This window comes from Falco peregrinus, chromosome 7 (assembly GCF_023634155.1).
Source record: "Falco peregrinus isolate bFalPer1 chromosome 7, bFalPer1.pri, whole genome shotgun sequence".
NCBI classification, from domain to species: domain Eukaryota; kingdom Metazoa; phylum Chordata; class Aves; order Falconiformes; family Falconidae; genus Falco; species Falco peregrinus.
Genome location: NC_073727.1, coordinates 11,029,773 through 11,049,099, shown reverse-complemented (window position 1 = coordinate 11,049,099; position 19,327 = coordinate 11,029,773). Strand labels below are relative to the sequence as shown.

At 40.2% G+C, this 19,327-nt stretch overlaps 1 protein-coding gene across 4 annotated transcripts in view; it reads left to right on the top strand.

Annotated features, from left to right (window-relative positions):
* DISC1 (DISC1 scaffold protein) overlaps positions 1-19,327 on the top strand; it is a 207,852-nt gene that overhangs the window by 182,261 nt on the left and 6,264 nt on the right. For 3 of the 4 annotated variants that reach the window (XM_055810644.1, XM_055810641.1, XM_055810642.1), the window contains 2 exons: positions 4,854-4,898; positions 14,797-14,907. In XM_055810644.1, the coding sequence (XP_055666619.1) occupies positions 4,854-4,898; positions 14,797-14,907 (156 nt within the window). Of the gene's footprint in view, positions 1-3,092; positions 3,169-4,853; positions 4,899-14,796; positions 14,908-19,327 lie in introns of those variants that run through there. The other variant, XM_055810645.1, reaches the window with a different exon arrangement.

Here is a 19,327-nt window from a genome sequence, read left to right as displayed (position 1 = left end):
TGGAAAAAGCTTTACAGACTGAATCCACATAGAGAACATTTTTATTGGAATTGGTCAGCTGTGGCTTTGATTTCCCACCCCCTGCATTTTTTTTTCTTCCCTCTCTTACTGTATTCCTGATGAGTCCACTGAAGTAATACGAGGAGTTCTGTTATGGGAAGCTGTGCTGCCCTTTCCAAAGTGCAGCTTAGAAGCTCTGAAGGGTTTGGGGGTTTGTGGCTGTTTCTGTAGCACTTGAGATTTGTGCTGTAGGTGATCATCTGTGTCACCCCTGCAAGTCCGGGTCGTTTCCCTGGAAAACAGCATTGCTATCCCTGAATGACATCTAAGCAGCTGAAGTGAGGTGACTTTTGGTTCTGGAGAGAGGTGCAGGACTCAAGAGGGGCAGGCTCCTCCTGTGTTTAATGGAAAAGGAAAGCATATCTGCAGTGCTTTCATTAGGCTTCTCCTTTTGAACTTGCTTTTTGATAATTTCCTGTCTATGTTGACCATAGGGGGAACTTAGGGAGCCTACCCCCTAACTTCAGCTCTTCATCTAGGTGCTTAAACTTCGTGGTGTAAATGTCTTTGCCTGGGATCTGGCCTGTCCTGCTATCCTGCATCAACTCCACTGAGAATATACCAAAATCCAGTAGCTGATCTGTAAATAGGAACATGAAAATGCCTGTCAGTGAAGGACCTGTGGAGGTATTCCTGACTCTGTGCCCACAGTGCTCCTAGGACTGACAAACTTGAAAGCAAAGAAGAAGCAGTTTTCTTAGTGTAAGACCATTCATTTTCCAGCTTTTAGAAGGAGTTGAGCAACACGGATGTTTTATCGTGGCTTACTCAACTAGCCTTTCTCTGCTTCGGTGCTGCCTGCAGCTTTGGCCAGTGAGGCCAAGGTAATGCCTCAGTGATGACTGAACCCATTGCAACCATAAAAAACCCCAACATATAGACTGTATTCTGGTTCTGGCATTAGGGTTTGCTTTTATACTTTCAGGAGCTGGGATTTTTAACTTGTAGGGTATAGAATTTTTACCCAAACGAGTACACTTTAGGTAGTAAGGCTGAGGATCTCAGTGACAGGCCGTATCTCAACTTTTAGAGAAGAGCTATAGCGTAACGTTCCCTAACATCTCGTAGTTCATCACAAGGCAGAATATAAAAACAATCAGAAAACCTGACACATGACAGATCATGCTGACTTCCACTTTTGAACATGTTGAAGTGCAAGGGACAATATGTCTTGACCTGTAAACGGGCTTAGTTGAAAGACAACTACTTCTGTAGCATTTAAGTGCTACAAGTGTTATATGGTATTGTATTTTTTTATTTAAAACTAATGTCATGCTTGTGGGGGAAAAAAAAAAAGGGGTGTGGTGGCTTTTAGTCTCTAAATTTATCCATCCACATGGCTTTCATGGAAAAACTTATTGTTGTCCATTACTAGTGAACCTTTCTGTAGCCATGTATCAGCGAGTGGGGATATGTAATAGAAAAGCATGTGTCTGTCAGAATACTTGGTCTGATATTATTCCACAAGGCTGTGGTGTCCCTGTGAGAGGAGTAGCTCGATGCGGTTCCCATATTTCCAGAATGACTGTTCTCTTCAGCTGTGTCCCCTCTGTTCCCCATTGAGCAACTCCTGGGGTGCTGTTGGTCACTGAAGCAGAAGGAAGGAGTGGTGTTCTTTGTATTTAGAGGTTACTGAATTACTTGCTCCAAAACAATATAGGAAAGGGTAATAATAGCATGTGTATTATATATGCCTCGGAAGGTACGTTTCGTTCCCAGGTGATTGATTTCCTTTATGGTGAAATGCCATAAATGAAGCTCTCCAGTTATTTATCATGTTGTGTCTGGCTAAGTATCTGGATATTGGTTTTGTTGATGTATGCTACAAATACTGCTTTCTCACATGTCACTGTCTTGCTGTATAGCTTTCATTAGAAAACAAAGAACAAATAAGAAACATAACAATAGTTAGAAAAGCAAACCAGATGAATGGAAAGAACCCTTCACTTAGATGCTCAGATACCGCTTTGCAGAGGGTACATTTTTAATTTTTAATTAAATATCCTCACTAGATCATAAAATATGGCATGTTCTGGTATAAAATATGTAAGGTATAAATTCTTTGAAAGTTCAGATATTTTACTGTCATGTGCGACCACAGGTTTATTAACTGTCAACAGTTATTTTATAGTCTTCGTAATGGTGTTTTCTAAGACAGTACAGATTTCCCACCCCCCCAGTTTATTTACATGGTAGACTCGGGCATCCCAAAATAATCCGGTAAATTACATTTCGTTTATAACACTGACTGTTAACCAGGGAAGACAATCACATGCTTTGGCATCTCAGCCTGTTGAGGCCAGAAAAAAATCATCCTGTGGAACACTCTGAGTTATTTAAAAATTAAGATGTGTTCCTTTTAATTACAGATAACTCATTATAGTATTTTTACAAAATGCGGAAGCAAAGTTACAGACGATATTACTGGCCTCAGTCATGTGAACGTCAGCTTGTTGTCTAATGTATTTGATACAGATTTTTGAATTTTCATATAAGTGTGTACGCTCCAGCTGGTAGCTATCTTGATGAAATTAGGGTGCCCCATCACTGCAGTTACAGTTAGTCTTTCCGTGGCTAATTGGGCATGATTTTCTCCCAAGTCTCTGAGGAATTAAAAGACGGGTTCCAGTTTTCATCCCAGAAATGTTCCATGCTTATTATTTTGCCCAGGTGACATGGCAGTGAGGTGGAAGCTGCTGTGATGATCATTATTACATAGTTAGATACATACCTGAGTGATTTCTAAAATACACAGTAACACTTCATTTCTCTTCAGACATTAATGCCTGCTTGTTCCATTTCTTGTGATATCTTGCTCTTTTTATTTTTATTTGCCTGTTGATTATGTGTAAGCAAACCCTTTTTGTAACACCAGGAACACGAATGATAACTAATAAGCAGAGAGATGTGTGTGTGCTGGGACCTCCTTAACATCAAGTATCTTAATGAACATGAGTATGTGTGCAGCTGCAGGCTTGAGTTTCTGACCTATCCTTTTTTCTTCTTCTTCTGCTATCTGGCATGCTGTGCAGTGCTCCCTCTTAATCACTATGAAGGAAAGCAACACCTACTAGATTTCAAGAAAATTGAGGTGATTAAAGTTACAAGGTAAAACCCAAAATTTGGTAGTGTTACCTTTTGTAAGTCAGTATTTGTGATAGTTATACCACCAGAATTCTTTGTAGATCATTTTTCACTTTTTCACCATAAAAGCGGCAGAGAACAGGGGTGAGAGTAAGGGCTGCTGTTTTTTCCTCACCTCTGGCTACTTCAGTTTTGCCATCTGGGATGATGTTTCAGGGTCTGTTGTAGAGCACTGTGGTGCTGGGAAGATGTTCTGTAATTGCAAGGCCTTCACGTGATTCACTTTTTTTAAGATACTGAATCTTATAGAACAGTTCTGAGTGATACTAAGTGGACAATCCTGAAGAAAAAAAAATAAATGAATATTTAATGTGGTGTCTGTCATTAAAACAAAGTCATCACAGGATATGAGACAACATTTTTCAGAATTTAGCAATAGCAAGCACCAAGAAAGCCTGTGTCAGCAGGCTGTACCTTATTACTGGGCATTGAGATAGCCAGTGGTCCAGGAGGCAAATGTGCAATGTGTAAAGGACAAAGCCTTTAGAAAGCTAAATCAACTGTACATTCATTCGAGTTTTAATTAAACGTTGTATTTGTAGAGCTTCAAAAATAATTTGGAAACTTTAAATTTAATCTTCATTTTAAATGTCAGCATTAAGCGTCAGTAAAAGTCAGCATTTGAGTGTTTTTTTGTATTGATCCAAGCTGGAAGGGATTTCTGTAGCAACAGGCAGCGGGGCTTGTACACAACGGTCACATCATTGTTGTATGTTCACATGCGTTGTTGTGCAGTGCAGTGTGCCGCTTGGCTGTACATGATACTGTTGTGTAGTATCTGCTGGTAAAAATGTGATCTCTTTAGCCAGAGGTCGTAGCATCTCAGTACACTTAATGCTTACATGTATTTAGCAGTAAAAATATCATTAGAAAATTAATATTACAGGTAAAAGAAATCTAAGCAACCACTTTTCAGATAAATTACTGAAAATAGTACCCAGTAATAATAATAATAACGATCTTAGGGCAGCATAATGATTTTGCACTTCATTGTTTATATGTATGTACATAGCTACGATACTAAATATTGCCCTATCAAATCAATATCCATATCTCAGCTTATTTAAAGACTTTCAATACTGTTATGTGTGATAAGAACTAATGATTTTCCAATAACGTCAACATCAAATTTCTTTGCTCTTCAGCCGATCAACAAAATGTTGGCTAATTTCTTATAGACTTTACAGATGAAGCAAGTTTTGAAAGAGGAACTGACTGTAGTTAGCATGTGTTACCAATACAAAACATCAGTGGGGTCTCTTGTTTCTCCTGCCCAAAATCACTTACAGGGTTTTGTGCCGAAAAAAATTCTGTGCACTCTTGAATGGTGTATGGATCCATAAGACAGAAAAACTTGTCTCAGTCTATAGTTAGTCTTTTAGACTGAGGCATATTCCATGTGGGTTTTAACTGGGAAGTCAAAGGCAGGCTTTAATAAAATGTATTCAAATTTAGCTTTAAATATTGTGTGGCTGCCACTGCTCCATTATAAATGCAATTGAAGTGTTTCATGCATGTGAAGCAAAATGATGTAACTGTTCAGCTTATATAACTTCTTAATGTGCTATATGTTTTTTTTAAGCTCCATTGAAATCTTATTGTTTATATAGCATGTATCTACCATATACTTAATAATTTATCTCTAACAGGTTATAGAAGACATTTCATTTGGAGCAGAGGGTCATTTATCTGAGGTAAGTGTTTTCTAGGCAGTATAAAGCAGTGATCTTGTGCAGGCTTCTGGATCTCAATTAGAACTAATGACACTTGTTTTTATACTATTACCTTCAAGTATAAATTGCTAGAATGTGCGAGCACTTAGAAAAGCAGCATAGGCACAACTAGAGTGGGCCCATTCCTTTTTTTCCCATTGATTGATAATGGCAAAATTGCTGTGTGTTTCAGGGAGCTTCTAGTTGAATCCTGTACTAGTGCTTTTAATACATACCAACAACAGGATGAATATGTTGGGGAAAAGTAGGACCGACGATATTTAGCCAACCTCACTGTAGCACTGTCATGATGCTTAGGAATAGAACAAAATCATGATGCTTTACTTGGTTCCTTGTACCACTAAAAATACCTTTGAATTTACTTTTGAATTGTAGCACAATACAGGGTAATAGGAATTCAATTTGAATAAAAATACTGGATGTTTGTAATTTTACACTGTTTTCATAAGTAAAAAAGATGTCAGATCCTAGTCTATATACTTAAGAAAGTCTAGGATACTTGAGTAACATGAGATGCATTTCCTAGGAGAGTAAGTGATTAGAAAAATCTGTGTACATACAAAAATCTGTCTACATACAAACTAAAAATTCAGGTAATATATGTGTAAGGAGAGTTATACAGGTTCTAAGAGCTGTGTGGATTCAGTCTGGTCCATTTTTATGGTGTGCCTTGGGTTGCAACTTACATATTAAGGAAATTTAGTATCCAAGCATTGTGTCCAGCCAGCAAATTAATTACAAAGGTAAGTAACCCCTAGTTCACCTTCCATAATAGCAGAAATGCCACCTGTCAAGTACAGGTGACAAGCGCTGAGCCAAGCAAATACTAAATAAATATATAAATAAAAATTGCAGTTTGGGATAATTATTCAGATGAGGCATTTCTTTAGATACCCACCAATGAATCCAAAGACTGTGGAGCAGCCGGAATGCTCCAGGAAAGATAATCTTAACTGCAAGACCAAGCTCAGATTGTTGACCTTGTGTGCAAGGGAACTGTGACGTGAGAGCACGCCTAGGATAGACTGCATAGCTCTGTGTGAGTTCAGCATAAATAAAAACCTTGAGAGCGAAGGTGAACTTTGCAGAAAATGCAGATAGCCTTTCTTAGCAGTAAACTTTGTTGTGAATTAAAGGAAAACTGTGCAGGTGCTTGTGTCCACAAGATGGCATGAAATAGGGTCAGGTAGTCTCCCAGGATAAAGGTAGCAAAAAGCCCTGCTCCCAGCAGGGCAAAATGCTTAGGGCATGTTGGTAGTGATAGCTGCCAAGACAGCAGGATATTTGCTGGAAACTAAAAAAATTGCGTATGGTCTGAAGCAAAGCAGATAGAGTACAGCTGCATGCTTATGTCCAGCAGTGACCTCCACTGAAAGTTGTAGCACAGCCTAGCTCTTGACTGAAGTTGTTCTTTTGCTTTACAGGAGATGTATCCAGAGCATGTGAGCGCGATGTGTGTGCTGAGTTTACAAATGCACCAGAGCTCATGGGCGTAGAGGGCTGCCGCTATGGAAGTATCCACTAAGAGCTTAATATGTTATGAGTCCTCACAAACAGAGGAATTTTGCCCTTTTGAATTTTTGAGGAAAAATGTGCATAAAGAGAATAGAGAGCAATGACAGAAATAGAGGAAATGGAAATTTGTTAGAAAGCCAGGCTCTTACCACACCGCTGCCACAGCTGGATTAATGTTGACTTGTAGACAGCTCTATAAAAACTCCATGAAACTGTCAGCACCCTGTACCATGGCAAAGCTTTGCCTAAATGTTCCTTTGAAGCCCTGGTCCCCTAATCCACTCTTGTCAGTCTCCCTGCTGCCTGCAGGAGAGCACCCTGTTAGTCATTCCAGATTGTTGCATCTTAGTGACTCGGGAGCAGAGATGGAGTGAACAATGCTAGGAACCACCTATAAATGATACCCGGCTATGCTGACTCCTAGCACAGCAGGGTGTGGACACCAAAAACCAGTCTGGGGCTTTTGTTTCTTTTCCAGGTCCTGGCCCACTGTGAATTTTATTGCTAAGTCAGTAAATGTCCTCATCCTCCCACAGCAGGAACTGGAATTGTCCCAGTTTAATTAAATGAGCCAGTGAAGTAGTGTGCACTCATTTTAGGAAGTCTGCACTCAGGAAAGATCTTCAGTCTGCTGGAGATGAGAACGGGAGGACTGCTGTCACCCAGACCACAGCAGGCTGCTGGATGGCAGTGGAAAGCTCTATTCCTGCGTAGATGTTTTTCGAAGGACACTCCTCCATAGCTGGAAGATACATGAGGGGAAGAACTGCCAACAACAGGCTGTAATTTTGATGAGTAATTTAACAGTCCCATGTGGTGTTGTATCCCTGTGGAGGAGGGAAGGGGATCAGTGCAAGCAAAGGGAATGTGGGATAAGCGTGTGGTGGCAGGGAGGAGGTAGGTCACAGTTGTGAAACAGCTGTCTGGAAAGCTTTATGCCTGAATCGTTGCATATGAGAAACCAAGGAGCGTGTTGTAGTGCTGCAGTCTCCTAAATATGCATAAACAGGCTGATGGAACAAGCTAGCAGTCTGTAAGTGGAAGGTGGTAAGGGCAAAAGTAATTGGGAAACAACCTTGATCCCTCTTCCGAGAAAAGGTAGATAACCACCTTCATGAAAGGGAAACCTCACCGAAACAAAATCAGGGCAGCAGCAGGTGAGGTTCTGTGGGACAGACTTTGTAGGAGGAGGAACCAGCAGATGATCTTTGGTCCCCTCTAGAAGACTTCATGTTTCTAGTACAGTGCCATCTTCTTTTGGTGCAGAAAAGGCAGACTACGCATCTGTCAGCAACTCTTCAGTTTACCAAAAGAATTCTGAAAAGGAAAGGACAAAAATGTTCCTAAGGATGACCCTAAAAGGGTACTGCACAGTGTAAAAGTGAAGCAGCAGGACCATCGAACACACTAAGCTACTGTAGAACAAAAGACATGCAAAATGGCTAGGGAGTTCAGGGATAAGCTGTGTGTAAGGGGTAGGTAGAAGAAAACGTGAGTTTTCTAACAAGAGAGGTGAAGGAGAAAATAATGAAACTAGAGCAGAGGGCAGAAATATTTTTTTTTCTTCCTCTCTTTGGTTTTAGTCTTTCTAAAAATGATAAACTATGTCCATGTATGTAGTGCTCTTAAGTATTCAGTACAAGGTAGCAAGAGACAAATGTAGTAACGGATCCTAAGGCAAGTGAGATGTACTCAAGTCAGGCTAGACCGATGAAATTTCTTCTGAGTGCATAGGAGCCAAGAAAAACAATCTCCAAACCATTAACAAGCTGCTTTGAAAACTCCTGAAGTCCTAGGGGATCGGTAAAAGGCAGACTTGGTATTTGTCTTTAAAAAGGAGGTAGGCTAGGAGTTTATGTGCCAGTCAACATAATTTCAATTAGGATTAGAATTCCAAATGCTCTTGATAGATTGAAAGAATAGCCTGAAATCAATAAGATGGGATACGTTGAAAGACAGGTGCAAATTACACTTGAGGAAGAAAAAAGTCAAATTTATGTATACAGATGGTAAATAGCAGCTAAGATGACAATACTGCAGAAGCAGGATCTAGGGTTATAGTGGACTGCAGATAGAGTGGGATTCATTACCTTCATCCTGTTGCAAGAAAGGGCAAATGTCATTTGCAGCCTCATTAATGGGAATGTCAGTTGTAAGACAGAAATAATTACTGTGCTTAGCTGAGAATGTCAGAGCCTCCAGAGGACTACAGCGCTGGTTTGGGCACCTCACTCTGTAAAAGGCAGGAACACACTGAAGAAAAGAAGGAAAGGAATAGAAATAAAAGGTTTAGAAATCCTGGTCTGGTTGAAAGTCAAGGTCTTCAATCACATAAAAAATAATGATAAGGAGGACATTAGTTATCGTTGTGTGCTGTATAAGGGTAAAATGCAACGTAACCACCTTGGTTTGTAGCAAGGGAAGTTTGCGGTAGGAAAACTTGCTCACTGCAAGGGCAGTTCGGCTCTGGAGCAGGCTCTACCCTGCCACCAGAACCACAAAATCCCGGCCAGCTGCCAGGGGCTGTGTAGGCTGACACCAGCTGAGGACAGCCACGGCAGGTCACCGAGCAGCCTTTGGTGGTCCCTGGTTGCTTCCTGGTCAGCCTTGCCACGATGCTAAGCTGGTGTCGGTCAGGAGTAACACGCATTATTTTCAGAGTAAGAGACCAGACCTGTTCTCAGTGGCCATTTTACTTTCCTCATTTACAATACCTGCCCAGGACAATGCACACAGGGCAGGAAATCTGGGATGCAGAGCAGGGGCAAATGCTTCCTCCACCTGCACTTTGGACACTTTGTGGCCATCTAGCTCATACCTGAGGGCATGTGCACTTAGCCTGCTTGCAACTGAAGCATCTACTCAAGCAGGGCAAACATATGGTTGGTTGCATTTTGTTTCTAGACTGATTTAAGAGATGCCCTGGCCTGATGATTAGGAGTTTCCAATGCTCACAATTTCCATTAACTTCTGCAAGGGGTGAGGGTCTGCCAACAGTAACTCACTGTTCTAAACCTTGTGCCGTAATATGAAGTATCTGTCTGCAAGGGCAACTTTTTTAGTTGTTATGTTATTTTGAATTACTTTAACTATTACAGGAGAGAACAGATTTAGTACAGCTGAAAGAAATCTGGCTTTGATGTTCTGCAGAAGGTCTTCTAAGGCTTTTATCTTATTTGGGTTATGATATTGCTAGTTGGAATTAAGGCAACACCTTTTTACGAAAGTTCCTCTGTAGGAAGGTTGACTTTTATGGATATATCTGGGAATCCTGCTTCTCAACACAACCAGCAAAGACTCTAATAGAGACATTAATCTCTAATAGAGTTAGATGTAGCTACTACAGTACTGATTCTTCTCCATAAAATTGCTGAACTAGATCCAAGAGAGCACAGAAAGTGTTTGCAATGGAAAAGCTCGTCAAACATTTTCCTTGAGTAATGCTGTCAAGGAGCTGTTGCTCATAGGTGACTAAAGTGACTTGTAAAAGCATAAAATGAAATGCATAAGGGTAAAGTGCTAGGGAAGCTATTCCTTCGGCTCTTAATTCAGTATGCTGATGTTCCAGCTGTGCATCAGCTGGAACCGTGTTCTTCCTGCTTCTTGCATCAGACTCATTTCTGGAAGAGAATGAGAATTTCTACTTTGCATGAGGAAGCAGAATTTCACCCTAAAAAATAACAAATCACACCCACATTTGTGCTGTTTTTACCTGCTTAGGGATGCGGATTGGGGGGTGAGCAGAAATCCCAACTAGTTACATCCCCTGTTCACAGGAAAATCCGTAAAGCAATATTGCATCTCAGCTCTTCCCTGACTTCCACAGTCTCTCCTAGCTGCTTCCTGAAAGTGCTGTTAGTGCAAAAATAACCAAAGAAGTCTAAAGCGTTGACATAATTGACAAGCTTGGATGAGTTGTATTTGATTAATATGTTGAGCTGGAGGCAGAGTCCAGTCTCTTCTCAGAGATGTTGATCAGTGTAAAGTGCCACTTTCCAACCGAGAGCTGTTCTGAAGAGTTCGTGTGTCACTGACAGCGGTTTCCCTGCCTGCATAGACAAATGTCAAATAAAAATGTTACCAGTGATGTTACTAGGCATGAAAGGCACTGAGAGAAATCTTTCCTATCTACTTCTCTGGGTTATCGAAGTTTTTTCAAATGAGGGCCTGGGGGCAGAAGCTGTGGAATTGGTTGAATGTTTAGAATTATTCTTGTATATTTTTGAGAACAGTATATTTTCCTTCCCATTTAATTTATAGCTGTTGTTGATGTTAAACTAGAGTTCTCTGCATGACCGCATCTTTCCAATCAAAAATAAGAAAGGCCATATATATATATATATATATATATATATATATGTATATGTTCTGGAAGATCATAATTTATATGGTGATCCTCCTGCATATTTCAAATGATGCCTGCAAGTAAGCTCCTGGGAGATGATGCTTGTCTAAACTATGGAGGAACTTCTCATTTCAACTAAAAAGGTAGTTGTGTCATGTAGGTGCAAAACCAATTTGTCTGTACACTATTATTGCTGTATTAAAGAGGAATTAAGCTGCAAAATGCCTACTAGGAGTTTAAGATTAACAGACTATAACTCATACCTTGTGGAGCAATTTTAGTTACACTGCAATGCAACCATAGCCATATAGTTATGATTAAATGGTTTCAAGTATTTAAAGACCTAAACAAGTTTGATCCAATTTTTACTTAATTTCCCTGCCTTCCCATATTGTAACAATTCTACATTAAGCACGTTTTCCTAGTACTCATTGTTCATGTATCTTAATTTCCAAAGTAAAAAGGATGTTTGTTACATTTTTAGACGATTCATTATGTACCCAAAACGTGAAGAATATACACTTAAAGGAAGTGTGAAGGAAGAATACACTTAAATTTTTTCTCATGAGGTAGAATGGACATTTTACTTGAAGTGAGAATCTAAATATTCAGTTGACAAAGGAATTAAAGCCAGTGAGTTAAAAACTGTAGTCTCTTATTTTTAAGCCTGTTTAGTGTGAGACAAGTAGAGCCCTTGGCTGGAACTGCAGGACGGTAGAAGCTACCAGCCAAAGCTCAGAACCCCAAAGTACAGGTTAGCACTGATGCACAGCACCATGAGGTGCCTTTGCTACAGAATGAGCGTTCACCTGAAGTCCTAGGGTCCTGGGGGCTTCTTCGCTGGGTTCCTTCCTTCCATCCTTCCTGGGACCTTTCTTTACTTGGCTGTCAAGTTTTCTTTTAAAGGGGAAAAGAAAATGACAATTGTGAAATCAGATTACGTCGCCGTATGCCACTAAATGGAGTCATCCAGCTGCGTTGCAACTGTGGATTGCAGGCTGTAGTTGGATTTTATCTGGGGGTTTCAGCATCTGTGCATATTAGAGCAAGGCCACTGCAACTTGGAGTCTGTTTTGCCAACCAGGTATCTAAGTGCTGTCTCCAGCATCTTTCAACCCACCTGAAGTTCGGTGAGGGGGTAGGTCTAAAAGGCCTGGTTTGCCCTGTACGTTCACTGACACAGTGACTAGGGAAAATTTTTCGACTGTGGATCTTTACGGCAAGGCCAGACAAATCCAGCCGGTGTGCTGATCATTTAGATTAGCTGCTCACTGAACTCCTTGTATTTGCATATATGAGACTGGAAACATGAGGGCAATTTTAAAAGTGGGAGAAATGGATCTTCTCTTACAGCAACTGATGATAATGCTGGTTGGGCAACCCATTATCTGGATAAACGTTCCTGCTATTAACAGTACCCTAAAAAAGAAAGGGATACCCTACTATAATGCATATCTTTATAATGCTTTTAATATTTAAATATAATTAATGGCACAGGTATTCAGGAGTGTGCTGTAACACATACTTCTTTTGTTTGCTGTCTGTAGTAACTGATGATTTCAAATCAGTATGAGAAGTGTCATTTTTTTGACAGCATGAATATGATCCAATAATCTCATATATTAATAGTTCTTGATAAAAGCAGTGACTGGATCAGATTAAAGTATTCAATAACTTGATGTTATTAGAGCAAGAATCTGCTTTTTATGTGTCACTATAAGATACTAGTTCTTCAGGATCTGTACAGGACTAATTAATTTTGTCAAAGTACACAGTCTGCAGAAAGAGTCTGGTTTGAAAACTTCACTTTTGGCTTTTTTCTGTCAGAGCAATACTTGGGAGTTTGTGCATTAATTAAAGTCATTCTTCAGTTAACTGTTCAATGGTTGTATAGCACTGAGTGGTTTTTGCCTTGTTTTTCTTGCATTGGGGATGACGGTTTTGTGAAGACCTGATTTTCTTACATGTAACTGTTAGAGAAAAATCAGTGTTCAGAGGTGGAGCTTTCTCTAGACAGTCGTAATTTTAGATGTGCTTTCAGAATACTAGGTTTTTGCAATTTACTCAGTCTTCTAGCCCAAGACCTAAGTTCTTTTAGACAACTGTCATCTGTTCTCGCATGCGTGTCACAGAATGATTCCCTAAAAGCTTTCTGTTGATATAAATTGCCAGGGTTATCCCACTCCTTAACAGCATATGGAGTCCTGCTGGTGTACTGAATAAATGATTTAGCAGCTGGATGGAAGACTTGTTCCTCATCTTCTGTCCCTGGTCTTGAGAAAAGGACGTTCCTAGCGGCTGTAGAGAGAATGTGTACCTTCTCCTCCCCTGTTCACATTTTAAAAACAACGGGTCATTTTTCTGTCTGTAAATGCTGTGGAGTGCTGCTGTAATTCTGGTGTTTGATAATGGCTCTGAAGGCGGCTGCTCCGGTCTCGTGCGCGGCGGCAAGGATTCAGCCAGCTGGTTCTCACGTGCCTCTCTGTGTCTGAGCTGCCGGTGTTTTGCGATACAACCTCTCTCAGCCAGCTCGCTCATCCAGGGCTCGAGCTGCAGCTGGCTGTGCACCCCTGCGATCTGCTGGATAGCCACGTCTGGCAGGAGCCCTAGGAAAGCAGAAGGGCCAAAGCGCTGTGCTGTAACAGGGGATGTGCCAGCCAGCAGAGCTGTTCTGACGTTTGACTCTGTGCATGCACTGTGTGTCACGAAGCGTAAGGATGGCACAGAACAGAGGTCTGGTAAACGTGTTCACCAAAAATCAGGTTGGTCCACAATGGGCAGCGTTTCGACAAGTATTAGCATGATTTCTTTGAAAGGCCTTTGACTGAAGGCTTGATTTCTCTTAAACAACCAATGATGGCTGCTATTATAGCAACAGATCAGTACAAAGGACTCAAAGTATTATTTTTTTTTTAAAGGAGAAAAACTTTCTGAAGATTGTATATGGGTGCATGTGCAGCTGGCTTTAGGGACAGGTGCACAGACTGAAGAAAAATCCACTTTTCTGGACACCAGCTGGTGAATTACTCCAGTTTTTTCAACATGGTTCCAGCAGAACTTCTTGGCATCATACTCTTTTTCCTTACAGATAAGCCATGTCATTCACTATAAACAGCGCTACGATGCCTTGGGAGGGAGAGGAGAGGCTTGTCTCAGTGCTGCACAAATTAGTTGATTTTTTTTTTCCCCTCCTCTTGTATTTGCTGCTTATTTGTGTAATTTCTCAAAGAAGTACTCAATACAAAATATAAAAGATACAAACTACCCTTCTGCATATATCTGAAAGCAGACTAACTTATGGGAAGGACTTTGCAACTGGTTTGAAATACTCAGCTTAAAATAAAAAAGTGTTTTTCTCTAGAAGTTCTAAGTAGAGAAGTATTATTTTTGAAAATTTAGTCTTGTTTCGTGATAACACAGTAAAAAAGTGTAGTTTTATCATGTAATCTCTAACACTTTGATGCATTTTCTCTGATCAGTTGAGCAAAGTCCCAAAGTATTCTAGCCAGATTTTTCCTCAAAAAAGTAAGTACATTTTGTGTTTATAAGAGATACCGAAAGCGATGCTGCTTGAAATATTTAAATGGCCTAAAAGTGTAAATCATATTTACATGAAAAACTTGAAATTTAGGAACCTAAATGGTGTAGTCAGTGTGTGATTTCCCTCCCCTGCTGTGGTGAGACAACAGGGAAGAGGGAGAGCAGTTGAGTCTTCACACCTCTTTAATCATCTGCTGAAAGTGAGATCATGACTTTTTTCTGCTGGGAAATAGACTGAGACCACAAGCTCATTCCATTTCATATAAATCACTAATTTATTATATAGTAACAACTTTTTGTTTCTCTAACAGGAATTTCCTTTCAGGCAATGTCTTAGCACTGCAAAGTACCATATCCTCTTACTAATATTTTATTTTGCCCTTAATTTGATGCAAATTTGATGTAGAAAAGTGCAGTGAGCAGCAAACATGCTTTCTTTTCTTTTTCAACTTCCTGTAGGAGTTCTTCATATTTTCTGCCGAGTTGGGAGAAAAATGTGAAGCAATAAGTGAGAAATTGGTGCATCTGGAAGATCAACTGCAAAGTTCAGCCTGCCAAGTTGATGAAGGAGTTCTTCATATCCTTTTTGATATAGCTATAGATACGTATCAATCTCTGTAAGTATGTATGTGAAATACTTGCCTTTCAGATTCACGTGGAATGTTAGTTCTTAATGTAGATTAAGTACGTTAAGAAGGGGAGAATTGATTGTCTTGCTGAAGTGGGCATTTTTGTTGTAGCAAGTTTTGCTACAGTGCATTTTTACTGTGGTCTGATGCAACTTTAATTGATTTAAACAGAAGTTAGTTCTTCTTGTGATTAGGCACTGAAAAGCCTTTATTCTACTGTTACAATCCTTTTCTTTGTCGTGCTCGTGTAAGGAAATACCTAGTATACCCAAAGCTGCATGTATACAAGCATCCATGCACCTGCATTTCCCAACATGATTTAGCTAAATTAAGTGCTACATCATTGACTCAGACTGTGTATATTGTCAGATGTGGTTTGGGTTTTTTTTTCTTTTAAAAAAAGTGGGCAGCAGATGTGTCATCCTATGCAATTTAATCTGCCTCTAACACTCAGTGCAAGTAACCAGATGAGATGTTGTCTTATAAAGCGCCCTTATCTCTTTCTGTGCTTCATCTGTCATTCAGTATCTGATTGAAGATTGCTTAACCTTTATGAGGCATTTGTTGGGCCTACATCTGTGGGCATTTTTTAGAGTTTAAGAGCACAGAGTATTGTTTCACTTGTAATTTTCATAGAAAAACCAGTGAGTCTAAGGAAGATGAGAGTACTAAGGTGGTTAGGTTTTACTGGAGAAGAGGTGTCAGGCAATGGCGTAATAAAGATTAATAAATTCAGGTTGGAGAGATTAGCAGAGGAGCCTTTACAGAGAGATAGATACCTGAAAGGTCAGTTGAGTTGATGATGGTGCTGGGAAGGATTCGGTTCCTCCTCAGCTGAGGTGGGCATCCTGCAGGAGTTTAAAGAAAGGATAATAAATGCACTGTGTGGAAATACCACTGTGTTTTAGGTAATTACACATCTATCGCCAGGTTGTTGCAAAATTCCTATTGTAGAAACCTGTTTTTTTTAAAAGGTATCAGAATGATAAACTTTAAAGGGGGGTGGGAGGAAGGTGCTTGGGGGGTTGTATCAGAGGGGAGAAATCCAGTCACTAATTTGTTACTACTTCAAATCTTTCTTTCTTTTCTAAGCATTTCAATGTAAAAAACCCCAATATTTTCTTGTATTTACCTCAAGTCACTTTGCAATATTCTTTTAATTATATTTACAGCATGCATGCTTGGTTGCAATTGTGTTTCTCCAATGCTGTTTGTGAGCATTCTTTCCAGAGCTATATGGATGCGTGTCCTGTGTGTGTGCAGAGCATCTAATTCCTTCCTCCCTTATGTATATTTGCTCTCAAGTGAGTTTTTCTCACTGACCCTAGTAGAAGAACACTGAGGGTTGGAGTTACCGGTTCTTTGCAGTGGGCGTAAGTTCATATTCAAACCAGTCAGGTCTGACCATAGTTCCAGTTTGCTCAGTAAGGTGAAATAAGCTGAAAACCTGCTTTTTTGATTCCTGAAGAAAATACACTACAGGTATGTAAAATAGTAGTATTTGTATTTATTACGGAGTGTGCGTATTTCTTTGAAGCTGGTTAAACTGCGAGAGTGAATTGAAAAAAATAAAATTTAATCACTGGAAGTTTGAGAAGAGTTTTAGGTTAGTCTCGTTCTGAGCCACAGTTGTCTGACATGGACCTGATTTCCTTTATCAGTGAAATTCAGCTCACGTTATCTATATACAGAAAGGCACACTGTGTGATACCCTGGTCCTAGCCAGACCATCAGTCACAAAATAAGAAGCCATGTTTAAAACATAGGGACACACAGAGAAGCAGTTCAGCAATTCAGCTACCCCTCATTAACATTCAGTTGCTATTTCAGAGGTAGTCCAGATCAATGTGCATAAAATGTTACCATCTGGTACATGTAATCGCTGTGCTATGCTTCAAAAAGGAATAAGAAAAATAGCTGCTACAGAGTTACAGACCTGTAGATTGTTTTTTTTTTAATAAAAACTGCTCAGTGCCTATAAAATAAACTTTCAGTCTTAGTAACTTGCCTATATTGCAGGAGCTAGCACTGAGATTGGTGCCAATAATTAGCCGTGGTAGAAGAATTTATGATTAATAGATGGATCTATTGTTTGCACAGTAGCTTACTTGGTTTTGAATAAAACAATTTCTTATCCCAAATGTTGGACAATTATGCAGTCTTCATTAAAAATCTGTAGAAGTCTAAAAGCAGGAGCTTAAAGAGCTGGAATTGTACTGAAAGCAGGGTAAATTTTTCAAACTCTTGTTTGCTGGTTGTTTTTGCCCTTGCCCTCATCCCCTAAAAAATGGCCTTACATGCGAATATTACAAACTGTATCAGGTCAAAAATCTTACTGGGGGCTGCACAGACGTAGATTAGTCCTGTCTTCTGATTATTAAAAGACTTTTAAAGACTCCACCGACAAAAATAAATTTGTGATGCTCTCAAGCCATTTGCCAATGTTTAGTGTGTGTCGTAGCTTTGATTAATAATTAAGTTTGTATTAGAAGAAAAATCCCAGATGTCATTGTTTTTCATTCTACGTTTTGATGGCATAGCACACTTAAATCAACCATGCTGTTGCTTGTAATTGCCAGCACGACCTGAACAAAGGAGAAATCCAGTGATATTTCTTGATCCTAGGCATAGACCCACTTAGAATTCTCATTTATTATTGAAGCGTTTCACAGCAAATATTAAACTGTACTTTTGCATAAAAAGCATCAGACAGTGGTGGTGGGGGGAGAGCTCCTCTGCAGCGTTATGACATATTTGCTAAAATCTATGTAGTATAACCAAATAAACCCACAAAACATTCAATTATGGTTAATCATTGGCAAGTGTATGAAAACAGTCCACATCATTAATTGGAAAACCCAAAAGATGAGAGGTGCCTCATTCCAGTGTCTGCAGAGCTGATGAGAGGTGTTACTTTCCTGACAGTAAAGGCCTGGAATCCCCACTAAAATTAAATGGAGCCTACATTGCAATTTCACAGTCATTTTTGTTCTTAATTAGCAGTTGCATTTTGATAGACAATTTGAATGCATGTAATGGTTCCTCCTGGTGAAAATGCTTTTGTTGGAAGAAAACCTGGCTGGACTATTATTATAAAAGCAATCTCCATTCCTCTCCCTAAAAATGGGCGTTTGAAACAGTTATTTTGAAAATAGAATTTTGTGCCTAAACATTCATTAGGCGTTGCAGGTCACTTTGCTGATCCTTCACCTTTATCATGTGGCAGGCTCTCGTACAAGTCTTGCTTTACACGGGCATGGGTCTTCGACAGAAGCAGGAGTGTCGGATTTAGCCCTGACTGTACCTCACTGAGGAATCTCAGCCTGGGTGAACCTGTAAGAAATGTTGGGATCCCACAAGAGCGAGAGGTGGCAGTGGTGCCCTCTTTGAATTTGTTTTGGGTGACAGGAGGGTGAGCCCTTCCTAGGGTGCGTCACATGGAGAGAACGTGGTTCCCCTGGTGGTGTTAGTGCCATGATGGAGGTAGGTCAGTGCATTTCCACACATGTGCTGCAGCTCCTTTGCCTTCCATTTTCTGCTGGAACAAGTGATCTGGAGACAGCTGATATCCAGACCACTGAAGTGATCCATTTTCCAAAACATTGCAGTCATTCTGTTGGGGTTTTGGGTTTAGTAGTTTTTGAGGGGTGTATTTTGGGTTTTACGTGGGAGGGGTATTGCTAGTTTGCAGAAATGTGTTTGTGGATGTGAAGGAAGGAGACAGTAATGGAGGAGGGAAATGGGAAATTTCTGATCTGGTTTCAGGACCACAAATACCCCTGTATTTTGCAAGGACAAGTGATGGACTTCCCAAGGCTGTCTTGCTGTGGACTACATAGACCTCATGCAGGAGCAGCAGGGACTTGCGTAGCATCTCTCCTTCACTCCCAAGTGTGCGCTTCTAGAAAGCCAAAACCCAGGTCATTCCAAATAAATTGGAATTGTCTTACCTTTTCTCTGGTCCTTTGGCACGTGGCATGTATGATCACAGAATCATTTAGTTGAAACTGACCTCTTGAGATCATCTAGTCCAACCCTCTGCTCAAATAGGGTCACCTAGAGCAGGTTGCTCAGGATCACGCACAACCTCTCTGTGCAACACCCGTTTGACCACCCTCACTTAAAAGAAAACACAAGTTTTCTTGTATTCAGATTCAGTTTCCTATTTTGGAACTTCTCTGCCTGTTGCTTCTTGTTCTCAGTGGACACTAGTAAGAAGAGTCTGGCTCCCTCTTCTTCATTCCCACCCTTCAGCTATTTATATACATTGTTAAGATCCCTCTGTGCCTTCCCTCCTCCAAGCTGCAAAGTCCTAGCTCTCTCAGCATCTCCTCCTATAATGGATGCTCCAGTCTCTTAAA